The sequence below is a fragment of the Pongo pygmaeus genome, chromosome 7 (genome assembly GCF_028885625.2).
Source record: "Pongo pygmaeus isolate AG05252 chromosome 7, NHGRI_mPonPyg2-v2.0_pri, whole genome shotgun sequence".
In the NCBI taxonomy this organism is placed as follows: Eukaryota; Metazoa; Chordata; class Mammalia; order Primates; family Hominidae; genus Pongo; species Pongo pygmaeus.
Window position 1 is genome coordinate 51283802 of NC_072380.2, and position 16319 is coordinate 51300120.

The 16319-nt window shown below is 40.0% G+C and overlaps 1 protein-coding gene across 1 annotated transcript in view; it reads right to left on the reverse strand.

Moving 5' to 3' along the window:
* The window catches only part of LOC129042635 (carbonic anhydrase 13-like), a 37880-nt gene extending 25014 nt beyond the window's left edge, over positions 1 to 12866 (reverse strand). Inside the window, exons 1-2 of the mRNA XM_054498861.2 lie at positions 12751 to 12866; positions 7898 to 8093 (exon numbers count right to left, since the gene is read on the reverse strand). Coding sequence (XP_054354836.1) covers positions 7898 to 8093; positions 12751 to 12787 — 233 coding nt within the window. The 5' untranslated portion in view covers positions 12788 to 12866. The remainder of the gene's footprint in view (positions 1 to 7897; positions 8094 to 12750) is intronic.
* Between the last annotated feature and the right edge of the window lie 3453 nt (positions 12867 to 16319).

A 16319-nucleotide genomic window follows, 5' to 3' on the forward strand; every position in this document is an offset into this window, starting at 1 on the left:
AACCTCTAACTTCTGGGCTCAATTCGTCCTCCCACTTTAGCCTCCCGAGTAGCTAGAACTACAGGTGTGCACCACTACACCCAGCTAATTTTTTTTTTTGTTTTTGTTTTTTGTTTTTTTTGTAGAGACAGGGTCTCACTATGTTATCCAGGCTGGTCTCAAACTCCTGGCCTCAAGCGATCCTCCCAAAGTGCTATGATTACAGGCATGAGCTACCACACCTGGCCACAAACCCTAACTTCTAAGCTTTATCTTCCAAGTGTAACAACAAGATAGTAATAGGATCTCCTCCTAATGCTGTCATTAAAACAGAAGAAAAATTGAACACAAAGCACTTATTACTACCAGACACACAGTCAACACAATCAACACAGTTTTTTTTACTGTAAAAACAGGCAAAGCAAGCATACCTTTTGTCCTTAAATTCTATATTCTTGGGGAAATGTGAAATATAGGACAAAAATAATTTTTCAAAAATCTGTCATATCTTTGTCACTTTGACAAAGTACATTTGAGTAATTTCCTCAGTAAATATGATCTCTAAAACTATGACAATAAATCATATCTTAAGTATACAGAAAAGCTTCTTAATAGAAAACATAGTCCTAAATTGTCTCATCCTAATTAATCTTTATTGGGCATGTTTAAAGCATATGGGAGAATCAGGAAGCACTGGAAGCTAAACATACCGTAAGCATTATTAAATTTCCATGAACAGTCTTGGCATGGTGGCTCACACCTGTAATCCCAGTAATTTGGGAAGCCAAGGAGGGAGGATCGCTTGAGCCCAGGAGTTCAAGACCAGCCTGGGCAACATAGCAAGACCCCATCTTATTATTTAAATATATATTTATATTTATATACATTTAATATGTATATATTTAATATAAATATATATCTTTGATATTTAATATCTGTATATAGAAATATTATATATATTTTTTTTAGCTGGGTGTGGTGGTTCACACCTGTAATCCCAGCACTTTGGGAGGCTGAGGCAGGTGGATCACTTGAGGTCAGGGGTCTGAGACCAGCCTGGCCAACACGGTGAAACCCTGTCTCTACAAAAAGAAAAAAAAAATACAAAAATTAACCAAAAGGGCTCACTTGAACCCAGAAAGCAGAGGTTGCAGTATTTTGGGGTTTGGTATTTTTTTTTTTTTTTGAGACAAGGTCTCTCTCTGTTGCCCAGGCTGGAGTACAGTGGGGCTCAAACTCGCAGCCTCAATTAATCCTCCCACATCAGCCTCCCTAGCGGCTGGGACTACAGGCGCACACAGCTACGTCCAGCTAGTTGTATTTTTTTTTTTTGCAGTGATGGGGTTTCATCATATTGCCCAGGCTGGTCTCAAACTCCTGGTCTCAAGTGATCCTCCTGCCTCAGCCTCGCAAATTGCTGGGATTACAGGTGTGAGCCACCATACCAGCCTTAAATTTGACTGTTTAAAAAATTTGGTAATTTGCTAACCCTAGCCATTTTCCTAAACTACACTGTAGTCAGCTGTCTTGAATGACAAGCAAGCTGGCAACAGGATCTGTTTGCTCACGCATTTACTCTCTGCCAATTAGGATACAAATTCCTTTAAGGCAGAAACTGTTTTGGTCCCCTGTATCTCCAGTGCCCAGAGAGTACTTGAATCAATTAATATTACCACGATAAAATAAGAGACGTCACCTGTTAAAGCACTCTTCCACAAACTTTAGTTTGTAGGGATGCTACTGAAGTTACCTGGGAATCACTAAAAACTAAGTTCTTAGGACTAGTGAACCTGAGAATAATCACTTTATGGTAAACTTGTTCTCTGAAGTAAAGATACATGAACAGCACATCTGCAATTTGCTTGGAATCTAGAGAAACAAGAGCCAAGAGCACAAATCTGCCAGGATTACACCGAGAGAAAGACAGAGAGGGAGAGAGAGAGAGAGAAACCAAAGGACATAGATGTTCCCACTCAGTACGACCTTGTATTATTTAGGGAGTCAGAAGAACCTTCATTAAATCTGGCTTATTTTACTCAGAGCATATACACACCAAGCTACTCTCTCATTCAACAATTATTAAGAGCTTACGATGGGCTAGCAATTATTCAATACTAAATATTCAATGATAAACAAGTTTCTCCTTATCCTTAAGAAACTTAGTCTAGTGAAGGAAACAAATAATCATAATAGAGCTTTATATAATTGTCACATTGTCATAGGTTACCAATTCATTTCCTAGCTATCTTGGCTCCTGGGGGGATTATACACCTATGGTATGTCCACCTACTAAATCTTTTTCTGTTTGTTGTTTGTTTTTGTTTTTGTTTTTGTTTTAAGAATATATAGCGTAAGATCTTGGGAATAATTTGTTTGACTTCAGGCAGTTACCTAGAACTAGATAATGGAAGCATGACTGAGAAATTGGCATTTTCTAGAGATAAAAATTAAAGAACAATCACTGAATTCATCAAGTTACTGCTCTTCCTAGCAGGACTTTCTTAATCAGAATACAACTTTCTTTTTGATATCTTTTTAAAATTTCAGCACACGTGTTTTATCCACAAAAAGAACACACACCATTATTGTTAGTAGTAGTAGTTACTCATTGTTATTGAGCGCCTACTATAATCCAAGAACTATTTCATTTATAAAATACAAAAATTAGTACCACATATTTTTTAAAAATAAAGGTTCCAACAATGAATAATGCTTAACTATTTAAGTGGTAAATGGTAAATATTAATTGATTTCTGGTGGTTTGTAACTTTATTGAGAGTTAATCTATGTATGCTAAGGTACCCTAATGCTATGTCATGGTATTTTCCATGTCTTTCCATCATACAAGTGTTGTTTTTTTTTTTTTTTTTTTTTTTTTTTTTGTAACTTAAACACACATGTATTGAGCACCTACCATGTGCCAGGCACCATGCTAGGTAGGTAAGTAAGACATAGTTGTTGCTCATAGAGAGCTTTAGCTAAATGGAAAGACAGAGAAGCCAACTAGCAGTTACAACATAATGTGGAGAGTTCTGTGTTAGGAAAACTCCAGGATGCCCTGGGAGCCATAGCAAGGGTGGTAGGGCATCAGGTGAGGTTCCCAAAGCAGCGAGATACTGTTTGAGTCCAGGAAGACCAGGAGCTCAGGTGAGAACAGCCTTGTCTTTCTTCTTCAAACTACTATTTCCCCTGTATATTACAGCCAACTGGAAGTCTTCCTGAAGAATTTCATGAGCCAGGCATGGCACAGTGACTCATGCCTATAATCCCAGCACTTTGGAAAGCCAAGGCAGGTGGATTACTTGAGGCCAGGAGTTTCAGACCAACTTGACCAACATGGCGAAACCCTGTCTCTACGAAAAATGCCAGGAGTTCGAGACCAGCTTGACCAACATGGTGAAACCCTGTCTCTACTAAAAATACAAAAAATTAGTTGGGCATGGTGACATGCACCTGTAATCCCAGCTACTCAGGAGGCTGAGGTGGGAGAATCACTTGAACCCAGGAGGCAGAGGTTGTAGTGAGCTGAGATTGCACCACTGCACTCTAGCCTGGGTGACAGAGTGAGACCTTGTCTTAAAAAAAAAAAAAAAAAAAAAAATTCATGAGCTAGGCATGGTAGTGTGCGACCGAGTGGGGAGAAGCAGTGGAGCCCAGGAGTTCTGGGCTTCAGTGAGTTATGGCTGGGCAGCTGCATTCCAGCCTGGGAACAAAGCAAGTGAAGAAAAGAAAGAGAGAGAGAGAGAAGCAGAAGGAGGAGGAAGGAGGGAAGGAGGAAGGAAGGGAAAAATTTCACATCCACCTCCTCCCTTTTGCTCCCTTTTGAAAGGATATTTGGGTAGTACTCTAAAGGTTTAACTACGGAGCATGGATGTGTCCAGCCAAACACGCCCTCCAAGGACTATGAGGAAGATTTCATGCCTGTGGTTTATTGACATGCCTGAGGTGGGATTCAGGGTTAATCCTGGTCAAAAATGGCTTCTTTACAAAATGGAAACTGTTTTATTCAAATTAATGTGGTTTGCTACAGAAAGTATCTTTGTGTTTTTTATAGTTTACCAAAAATCAAAAAAAAAAAAAAAACCAGCAAAAACTTGTTTAACTATGGTGATTTCTTCTTTTTAATTGATTTAATCTCCCAAGTCACCATGAAACAATCTCTTTTGGTTTATCTTGAGAAAAGAAGAATAAGAATCATGACCCATATTTACATAGCTACTGTCTCAGAGGACTACAAATTACTTTATGGATATTTTCAATTAATCCTGGTAATTTTATTGTGAACTAGATAGGAAAAGGATCTTCATTTAAAAGAAAGAGCACACACTACTGATGACTAAGTGTCAAATCTGGAAACATAAATTGATTTCACTGATTAACCCGAAGTAGAAGGAAAATGACAGGAAGAGAAAAACAGAAGAGAGAGAGAGAAACCTGGGTTCTCACAGAGCAAAGTAGAGTAGAAAATTTTTACACTATGAATGTCTGCATTTATAAAAAATATACTTAAAGTTTTAGATGAAGTAAAATGTCATCATTTCTTATTCTAAAATGAGGAATGAGTAGCTTTACATTTTTTTTTTTGAGATGGAATCTTGCTCTGTTGCCCAGGCTGGAGTGCAGTGGCATGATCTTGGCTCACTGCAATCTGCACCTCCTGGGTTCCAGCCATTCTCCTACCTCAGCCTCCTGAGTATCTGGGATTACAGGTGTGTTTCACCACTCCTGGCTAATTTTTGTATTTTAGTAGAGACAGGGTTTCACCATGTTGGCCAGGCTGGTCTCGAACTCTTGACCTCAGGTGATCTGCCCACCTCGGCCTCCGAAAGTGCTGGGATTACAGATGTGAGCCACCACACGAGGCCTTATTTTTTAATTTATTTATCTTTTTATTTTCTGAGACAGCTTCACTTTTTAAATGTTTGACATATTGTAAACAGTAACAAACTACACTTATGGGTGGTATAAACTTTGTATTTAGAAGACTTGGACACCTTTACAATATATCTATTACATTAACCACAAGAGATGGGGTCTCCCTATGTTGCCCAGCTGCCCTCAAACTCCTGGGCCTAACTAATCATCCTCCTTCCTCAGTAGTGGGGTCTACCAGTGTGTGTCAGCATGCCTGACTTAACCACTTTTATTAACATAGATTCACAAAACCGAGGGGTTGAAAGAAATATAGTTGAACATGTATATAAAAGGCCAGGTCCCTCCTTACTTGGCATTTCCTCCAAAAAGTTGAAAATACCATCTATTTATTTGTCTTTATGCATTTTTTACAATGCTTTGATGAAAATGTACTACTTAGGCCAGTGTAGTGGCTCCCAGCACTTTGGGAGACTGAGGCAGGCGGATCCGTTGAGCCCCTGAGTTCAAGATCAGCCTGGGCAATATGGCAAAACCTTTTCTCTATGAAAAATACAAAAATTAGCTGGGCACGGGAGCACTTGCCTGTGGTCCCAGCTACTCAGGAGGCTGAGGCAGGAGGATTGCTTGAGCCCAGGAGGTCAAGGCTGCTGTGAGCCATGATTGCACCACTGCACTCCAGCCTAGGCAGCAGAGTGAGACGTTGTCCCAAAAAAAAATAAATAAATAAATAAGAAAAAAAAGGCCGGGCGCAGTGGCTCACACCTGTAATCCCAGCACTTTGGGAGGCCGAGGCGGGCGAATCACCTGAGGTCAGGAGTTCGAGACCAGCCTGATTAACATGGAGAAACCACGTCTCTACTAAAAACACAAAATTGGCTGGGCATGGTGGCACATGCCCGTAATCCCAGCTACTTGGGGGGCGGAGGCAGGAGAATTGCTTGAACCCGGAAGGCACAGGTTGCGATGAGCCAAGATTGTGCCATTGCACTCCAGCCTGGGCAACAAGAGTGAAACTCCATCTCAAAAAAAAAGAAAAAAATCTTACCACTTTTATGAATTTGACAAATATGAAGAAGAAATGTGGTTGGGCTTATAATTTTTACTAACAATAAGGCTTTACATAAATACAAGATATTACTACTAATCTAAACCTAGGCTCAATTAATAAGTAAAAACTTTCTTTCAATTAAGGATTTTTAAAAATTAACTATATTTTTCCATTAATATAGCAAATACAGCATCATCCTGATCTTAGATTAAAAATAAAAACAATCTGTCAGAGGCCCTAAAAAGTGTTTCCAAATATGATTCTCTCTAATACTTTATCTCATCTTACATTTAAACTTGATACCTTGGGCAGAATCTCTGCTTGGGCAGTAGATAGTCTGAAGAAGGATTAAACATTCATATCAAGGAAATGTTTTTTCATCACTTACTTAATAAATTAACAAATAATCTATGAGTCCATTATTTATTCATGGTGTGAAAGACACTATCCCAAGAACTAATCATTAAACGAAATGATTACATGTTCTAGAAAAAAGTACTAATAGGGAATATACAGTAAAAAAGTTTCATGCATTTATTTTTTTAAAAAATTAAGCTTCTACTTTCCCTCCCTTCAATGTCCATTGTTAGCAGAATGGTACATAAATTATGATACAAGCATAGCTAATACAATTCAACTTTTAAAATTATTTTATTTTTATTTTTATCTTTGGAGACAGGATCTTGCTCTGTCACCCAGGCTGAGTCCAGTGGTGCTATCATGGCTCATTGCAGGCTTGACCTTCTGAAGTCAAGCAATCCTCCTGCCTCAGCCTCCAGAGTAGCTGGGACTACAGGCACACCCCACCATGCCTGATTAATGTTTTATTTTTTGTAGAGATAAGTTCTCACTATGTTGCCCAAGCTGGTCTTGAACTCCTGGACATAAGCAATCCTCCCACCTCAGCCCCTCAAAGTGCTGGGATTATACATGTGAGCCACCACACCCGGCTGCAGTTTAGCTTTTTAAACAAGATATATTTTAATCTGGAAAGATGTCTATAAAATATTTTTAAACGGGAAAAAATTTCAGAGTTATATAGCATTATTCCAAATGTATTTTTAATAAGAAAATGCAAAACAAGGATGATACACATGTATGTATACATAACTAAGCACCGAAATATTATGGAAGAAATAACATTAGTTACTTCAGGAGAGATTGTGGGAAGAAAGAGACATTAATATTTGTCATATGTTCCCATATTGTTTTATTTACTATGAGTGGATATTACTTTGGCAATTAAAGTAACAGAATAAGATTTTTTTTAAACTAACCTTTTTCTATTAAAGCATGTACTAAATGGCATTATAGGTTTGCAAATAATGCTAAAATAATTATGGCTAAAACTTTGCAGAAACAAATCATGAAATATCTATAAAAACTATTAAACTTCAATATTTTTATAATGGTAAATGCTAAGTGAAGTTATCATAACAAGCTAAGGTCAATTTTAAATTATCATGCAACATATCCTTTTCCAAATACTCTTTATTATTTTAAGGTAAGATTATCTGAAGGTTCAAATATATAACAAGATATCTTAATTCACACGAAGAAAAAATATGCTTCAATTTGACAAATTCCAGGTCTAGCAAAAACAAAACATGAAAGATTAGAGAGTGTATTCTGGGCGCGGTGGCTCACGCCTGTAATCCCAGCACTTTGGGAGGCCGAGGCAGGCAGATCACGAAGTCAGGAGATCAAGACCATCCTGGCCAACATGGTGAAACCCTGTCTCTACTAAAAATACAAAAAAAGTAGCTGGGTATAGTGGCGTGCGCCTGTAATCCCAGTTACTCGGGAGGCTGAGGCAGGAGAATCGCTTGAACTTAGGAGGCGGAGGTTGCAATAAGCCGAGATCGCGCCACTACACTTCAGCCTGGCGACAGAGCGAGCCTCCGTCTCAAAAAAAGAAAAAAAAAAAACGGTGTAGTCTAATCATTCAAACCCTTCACCCACCACCACACACACACAAAAAAGAAAAGCCATCCTGATTTGTTCTCTGTGTCATCAAAGTCAATATTGAAGGAATGGCCGCTGTTGCTGATGATTTTAGCTGACCTTGGGTCATACTTGATACTAAGTGGTCGGAGGGAAGAGTCATATTTCACTTCTTTGGTTTTAGTCTCAATCGGAGATTGCTGATCACCATCAGCAATAGGGAAAAATTCCTTCCAGTGAATACGACCTTAAATACATAGGACCAAAAGAAAAGGATTAAATTAGTTATTTCTTCAACAAACATACATTGAGTATAACACACTGTGCTTGAAATTGAAGAAAACACAAAGATTAATAAAATGAGATTCTTGTCTTCAGGACCTTGGCATCTAATTGTTTTTTTTACAAGATTAGTTGTTTTTATTATAGATGTGGGAAACTCTTGGTGTGCCTTAAGTCATGTTCAGAATTAAAGTAACGCTTGTAGACAAAAGAGTCTGTAAATTTTATAAAGTACTCTCCAAAGGTAACCTTCTACCAAACTAAAAACAATAATACAATTCATCATTGAAAACAATGACATTCAGTCTCAGCTCCAAGAATGAGCTGTTGCTCCAGAGTTCAAGTTTGCAGACTGGAAGAGTCAAAAAAAGCTGGGAAAGCCATAAAGCAAAGAAAGGTTGTCATTCTTAAAGATGCTGTGCTTACTTCTTTATTCTTCCTTCTATCACTCAGTGCTATCTTCTAGTGTCACTCAGGCCTCCACTCAATTACTTGTGATGTGCAACAGGCATACCAAGGAAACATACAAATTTTTCACCTAGGATAATCCAAATAAAATGGCTGCACCGTGTCAGGAAATGTAATATTGTTGATTATCTGCAGTGGAGTCAGATTGTAATTTATTTCTCTGTTTCTTCATTTCAGAAGGTTCTTCTATGGTTATTTTGCCAATGTTACATTTGAATTTCAACACAAGAGAAAGGTGTCATCCTGGTCCTCTATTCAAAACGTCAAAATCGTATCAATTTCACAAATCAGACATGTTAGGGAAATTGAAACGAGCCAATCAGCTGACAGTTCCCTTTTCAATCCTCTTCACTTCTTTGGAAGACTCTATAAAGTCTTGCCTCTCAAAATCAGCAGCAAAACTGTAGTTTCATGTAAGTTCCACGTCATTCTACAGATGTGAGTCACTTTATAGGTTATAGGTTCTTATTCTCTCTACTATTCCTGAAATTTATACAGCTATCACCACCTACACTGGGCTACTGACTAAGGTTTACCCACCTACTTTGCTAACCAATCTTTCACTAAAAATTAAGTACTAATTAAAACATCATAGCATGACAATTAATTAAACATGTTACTAATGCAACCAAAAACATTTTAAAATGATAAAATTTAGAGTGATATTTAAAGAAATGCAATATATCACAATCATCAACAAACTTTAAAGCATAAAATTATAAATGTTTTTTATTTTTTTTTGAGACAGGTTCTTGCTCTGTTGCCCAGGCTGGAATGCAGAGGTGTGATCTCAGCTCACTGCAGCCTCAACTTCCCAGACTCAAACAATCCTTCCACCTCAGCCTCCCAAGTAGCTAAGACTACAGGTGTGCACCACCACACCCAGCTACTTTTATAAAAAACTTTTTTTGTTGAAAGTCTCACTATAGGCTGGTCTCAAACTCATGGGCTCAAGTGACCTGCATGTCTCAGCTTCCTGAATTGTTGGGATTACAGGCATGAGCCACCACGCCTGGCCCAAACTCTAAATCTAATACTGCTTACTATGCCTCATTTTTGCAAAAGAGAACTCACACATACATACATTCTTTCATATATCCTTCAGGCACAAAAAGTCATAGCATAAATATATAACTACACACTCAGCTTAAAAGATGTCATCTGACAAACTGGACTTCAAAGCCACTTGAGCATCAAAAGTCCTTGCTTAGAATGTATTACAGAAAAAGCCTTGTTTATTCAATACTTTTACCATCTTTCTGAGTACTTTTTCTATATATAACCTAGATCTTTTTTCCCCCTTAATTCAGAAAAAGCCTTCTATTTCACTGCCACAAAGTAAGAGTTAACCTAACAAAAATTCAATTTCAAATACGCAATGCATGTGTCACAACATGCAGGTGACATTCTTCCAATCAATAGAGTTGCTTTCTTCTCCTAATTGCTTTGCTCTCCTATTTCCAGTCATTTATAAACAGAACTATTTTTAAAAGAAGTCAAACCAAAATAAAATAAAAGTAATAATACTTTGTATCACATTCCCAATATTATCTACTAACTACCATAGTCAGTTCAGTACCCTGCCTCTTAAAGAGGTCCCCTTTTTCAATCTTTCCAAAAAAAATTTCCTCCTCCTCCTCCTCCTCCTTGTCCCCCCCATGACCCTGCAGGCTAGTCTGGAACTCCTGGCCTCAGGCAATCCTCCCATCTCAGTCTTTTGAGTAGCTAGGATTACAGGTGGAAGCCACCAGAATTCTTTTATTTATTTATTTATTTTTTGAGATGGAGTTTCGCTCTTGTTGCCCAGGCTGGAGCGCAATGGCGTGATCTCGGCTCACTGCAACCTCTGCCTCCCAGGTTCAAGCAATTCTCCTGCCTCAGCCCCCCAAGTAGCTGGGATTACAGGCATGCGCCACCACGCCCAGCTAATTTTGTATTTTTAGTAGAAACGAGATTTCTCCATGTTGGTCAGGCTGGCCTTGAACTTCCAATCTCAGGTGATCCACCCACCTTGGCCTCCCAAATTGCTGGGATTACAGGTATGAGCCACCGCACCCGGCCAGCATAATTCTTAATTAGAGATATGTGGTGGTTGCTCAACTGATTTAGGAACTTTTAAATACCTACAGTGATATACACTTTTCAGTGATGTCACATTCCCTAAACTAAACATAATAAAGTAGTCAAAGGTTAGGGGAAGAATCCTAAGTTATTTGTGAAGGCAGTACCCTTTCAGGGCTTCAAGTCTTGATGTTTCATTTTATCAGTGTTGCTATTCCCAGCTTAAGTTTCCTTTTATCTGCTCAGTCACCGGTTTTACCAATGTTTGTGGCTCATGCCTGTAATTCCAGTACTTTGGGAGGCCAAGGCAGGTGGATCACTTGATGTCTGGAGTTCTAGACCAGCCAGGCCAACATGACGAAACCTTGTCTCTACTAAAAAGTCAAAAATTAGCCAGGCATGGTGGCTCGTGCCTATAATCCCAGCTACTTGGTGGGGCTGAGGCTGGAGAATTGCTTGAACCCAGGAGATGGAGATGGCAGTGAGCCAAGATAGTGCCACTGCACTCCAGCCTGGGCAACAGGGCAAGACTCGTCTCAAAAACAATAAACAAACAAACAAAAAACTTGCCTAGTTAGTAGATAATACATTTCCAATAGGATTTTCCCAATCTTTCTCTGAAGACCACACCTTTTAGTAAGGATGTTGTATTCAGAGAGAGATTGCATCTAAAAGAAGGGAATGGCTAATTCCTAACAGAACAATTCCTAACAGAAATACAAAATCACTCCTTATTAATGGCTTTGCTAAGATGAATTTTTAAAATTCCTGAAATAAGCTTCATTCAGGTGAATAATTTCTAACCTACTAAAGAGTAATCAATATCCATTGATTGAAATACCCTTCTTCTTCCTAACTACCATAAAGGCGCAGTTGGGACTCAATGACTATTAAATAACTCTAATAAAAACGACTTCAGCAGAGAGGGAAGTGAAAAAAGATTTGTCATATTTTCCCCCTAAACATTCACTGGAAATTAGCAAAATGTAAGATTATAATTATGGCCTTAATCAAGAAGAAATCTGACTATATACCTTTTATTATTAAAGTTATAAATGTCACCTGCTGCCATTTTTAAACTAGCATGTTTAAAAACAGTCTACAATTAGAAATTAAACAGGCTACAATTAGAAATGGAATTTTTCTGTTAGTTTGTGAAATTAAACTTTCTATAAAATTTGACCATTCTATACTGTTTAATCATGTACATGCTAATAGAAGGAAAGTATTATTGTCACTGCGATTATTTCAAATAATGATTATTTAAACAATCGGTTCAGTTTAACGTAGGAACAAGAAAAAATGTTTTACTTTTGATAATGTGTGATATACAAGAAGAAAAGTGTATGTCATTATTATTTATCCTATTAATACATTTCTATCAATGAATTATAATTTCAGTAATCCTTTGCTCACCCTGCAAGGATGAGCGTGGAAAGAGAGGAAGAGTGGAGAAGTAGCCCACAATGTAACTTCATTTCCCAGCGAGAACCTGAACCCTTACTAAAGTCCCCAGTAGTAGTCAGCCAACTGCAAATTGCTGTGGGAATATTTACAGTAACAGCTATTAGGAAACATGCAGTATTTTGTTTGCCACGAAGCCAACTTAATCTTCAGTGTCACAATGCAAGCTAAGATTTCCTAAATATATTTTCAAAGATTTTCTATGATTTGTTTCTCCTAAGTGAATAGTGAGCTTAAAAGACTGAAAGCGAACTTGTCCTTATTTCATTAAAGTGTGTCATCAGACTTCTAATCTCCAAGCCTGTAATTGATAAGTGGCTGTTACTAGGCAAAGTCCTTGGCTTTTCAGATGAAGGTGAACGCACACGTATGAACACTTGGGAGTTTGGGGAATCCTGATAGAGATAACACACACCATCGCTCACATCCACTACCAACAACCCGTCTACCCTGACAAGACTGCTCTCCGCTGCCTGCACTGGGCTCCGAGTTGTGCTGCTTAGTTTAAAGAGGAACCGAAAAGTTTCTCAATGTGCGAGCCCAGTGTGTGGTCGGCGAGCGCAGGGGCGTCGCGCTAGTCCTCTCGCCCCCCGCACAAAGCCCGCCTTGGATCAGGAAAAGGCTCTCACCGTTGTGCTCGCGGTATCCCCAGCTGAGCCTCAACATCGTCCCTCGGGGTGGAAGGCAGGGGAAGATGTGACTGAGCAGCGAGAGAGCGGAGGGAGCGGGGAGGGGCCCGGGAGGGAGCCTGCTGGGGCGGGACCGCGGGGCGCCGGCGGCCGGAGTGCGAGACCGTGAACCTGGCCCGGGGCGCTCCCGCCTGCGTCCTCCAGGAGGCAGAGGGGTGTGGGGAAGGCGCCCGCGCCGCTGGCTGAGTTCTGGGCGCGAGTTGTTCATAGTTTGGACTCGGTAATGAGATATTTGAGTTAGAGAGAGAGACGGAGAGAGAAAGGTTTCCGGGGGGAATCTCCTGCCTTCTGAGAAGGAGTCACTCGGGAGAGGAAAGTGTCGCCTAGAGGGCTTCCAGGAAGTAAATGAGTCACCAGATCCTGGAACTGCCAGGCTGGGAGGTGGGGATCCCGGTGGAGGCGCAGAAGAGGTCGGTGATGGTCGTGGCAGTGGTGATTACAAATACAAAACAATAATGACGATGGTAATCACCACCATTGAAAAATAACTACTTATTAAGGGCTTATCGTGGGCGAGGGTCTTAGCTAAGACTTTTACCCACGTCTTCCCATTAGATCCTCTCAGCATTTCCTCGAGAAACACGTGGCTTAAGAGACACTAGGTAACCTGCCCCAGGTCGCACAGCTAAAGCGGGCGGGGTCGCTGTTAGAGAGGACCGGCTCCCCGTCCTGGGCTGCCTCCATTACCCATTCATCCTTTCCTTGCCTCTTCCTCTCACTCTGCAGGCTTGTGGCTTGGTGAGTGAGGAAACCAAAACCAGCTGTTGAGATTTGGTCCCAAAATTGTGCTGCCTTCCTGACCCCGCAAGAAAGGTTTTCAGGACATCTTTCCTGGATGCTTGGTGGGCTTGTTACCCAAGGACTGGAGTCAGAACTAGCCGCAGAGCCTTGAATTTCTGGCCTGGAGTAGTGAGTGTTCTGGGTTCAAAGTGAAAAATAAAAATCAGGTACATGAACCACTTTCTACCTCCTTGTCTCGGGTCAACTACCTCATATTTTATAAATCCAAGCAACCTCTTTGTAAGGAACCTAGTAAACCCATTTTCAGTAACTTGGATGATTTGGTATGTCAAGATGAATAATGTTCTTAACGTTCTAAGTAAATATAAGTTCTCGATACCCAATAATAGTGGTTACATGAATGGATGAATGACTGAATAGATCAAAATTGTTAAAGAAATTTTGGTCGGTGGTTTTCAAATACTTCCCAAATTGTTACTTTTATTGCTTGGGTACACAGTTTGTAACCACCCAATGGGTTTACCTTGCCTGCTGTCAAGACACAGCTGATTTATCAAGACAGGGGAATTGCAATAAATAAAGGGTAATTCATGTAGAGCCGGCTGTGCAGAAGACTGGAGTTTTATTATTACACAAATCAGTCTCTGCAAGCATTGGAGATCAAAGTTTTTAAGGACAATTTGGTGGGTGGGGGAGAGCTAGCAAGTCAGGAGACCTGATTGTTTGGGTCAGAGGTGAAATCACAGGGAGTCAAAGCTGTCTTGCACTAAGTCAGTTCCTGGGTGGGGGCCATGGGATCAGATGAGCCAGTTTATCGAGCTGGGTGGTGCCTGCTGATCCATCAAGTGCAGGGTCTGCAACATATCTCAAGCACTGGTCTTAGGCTTTACAATAGTGATGTTATTCCCAGGAGCAATTTGGGGAGGGTCAGAATCATACAGCCTTCAGCTGTGTAAATCCTAAACCATAATTTCTAATCTTTTGACTAAATTTTTAGTCCTACAAAGGCGGTCTAGTCCCCTGGCAAGAAGGTTTGTTTTGGGAAAGGGCTGTTATTGTCTTTGTTCTAAACTATAAACTGTGTTCCTCCTCAAAGTTAGTTCAGCCTATGCCTAGGAATGAATAAGGACAGCTTGGAAGTTAGAAATAAGATGGAATTGGTTAGGTCTGATCTCTTTCACTGTCTCAATTATAATTTTGCAGTAGTGGTTTCAAGTTCCTTCTTGTTTAAATTCATAGCGCAGTCTATATAATTTTCTAAAACAGCAACCTAAGTATTGGCACAATCAAATTACCTTTCATAGGAAACTAGTTAGATCATCTGTAGAGCATCCATCATTCAATGGACTTCTTTTTTTTTTTTTGAGATGGAATTTCACTCTTGTTGCCCAGGCTGGAGTGCAATGGTGCGATCTCGGCTTACTGCAACCTCCACCTCCTGGGTTCAAGGGATTCTCCTGCCTCAGCCTCCAGAGAAGCTGGGATTACAAGCATGCATTACTACTCCTGGCTAATTTTTGTATTTTTAGTAGAGATGGGGTTTCACCATGTTGGTCAGGCTGGTCTCCAACTCCTGACCTGAGGTGATCCACCGGCCTCGACCTCCCAAAGTGCTGGTATTAGAGATGTGAGCCACCGCACACAGCGGTGCGCACTATTGTCCATTTATAAAAAGAATGAAGATCTCCATGAGCAGAGCAGATGTAAAGTGAGTCCTGGGATGTATTGAGGTTGTGGGGGTGGGGGAAGCAAAAGAACAAAAGAATGTATATAATAGACTGCATGTTTAAGAAAAAAATAGAAATAAGAACCTGCACACATATTTTCAGATTTTTACCAAAAAAGTAGAGAATAAGCCATAAATTAATAAAAATAGTTCCTTGTAGAGGATGAGTGTGAATGGACTGGAAGTGTCAGAGGCAATGGAACCACAGCAACTCCATTCAAACCTTATTATATGCTAATTATAATGCATTCACATGCTAAAAGACACTCCCACCAGCCCTATGACAGTTTACAAATACCATGACAACATTTGGAAATTACCCTATATGATCTAAAAGTGGGAGGAGCCCTCAGTTCTAGGAAATCCCCACCCATTTCCCAGAAAACTCATGTGTAATCCACCCCTTGTTTAGCATGTAATCAAGAAATAACCATAAAAGTAGACAACCAGTTGCCCTTAGGGCCACTCTGTCGATGGAATAGCCATTCTTTTGTTTCTTTTTTTTTTTTTTTTTGAGATGGAGTCTCTGGAGAGGAGTGGCATGATCTCAGCTCACTGCAACCTCCGCCTCCTAGGTTCAAGCGATTTTTCTGCCTCAGCCTCCTGAGTAGCTGGGACTATAGGTGCACACCACCACGCCCGGCTAATTTTTGTATTTTTAGTAGAGATGGGGTTTCACCATGTTGGCCAGGCTGGTCTCGAACTCTTGACCTTGTGATCTGCCCACCTCGGCCTCCCAAAATGCTGGGATTACAGGTGTGAGCCACCGGCCCCTTTTGTTTCTTTACTTCTCTAATAAACCTGCCTTTACTTTATTCTTTGGAATCGACCCAAATTCTTTCTTGCATGAGATCCAAGAACCCTCTCTTGGGGTCTGGATTGGGACCTCTTTCCAATAACAGAGGGATAGGGATGAGTGAAACTTCTCAGTGTATCTTTTTGACTTTTAATCATAAATGCTGTTAAATTAACTTTAGCCTAAAGCTGCCTCCTTACATATTTTAGTTCAGCTTAAAGTTTTCTCTGTATATAGTGAACTCTA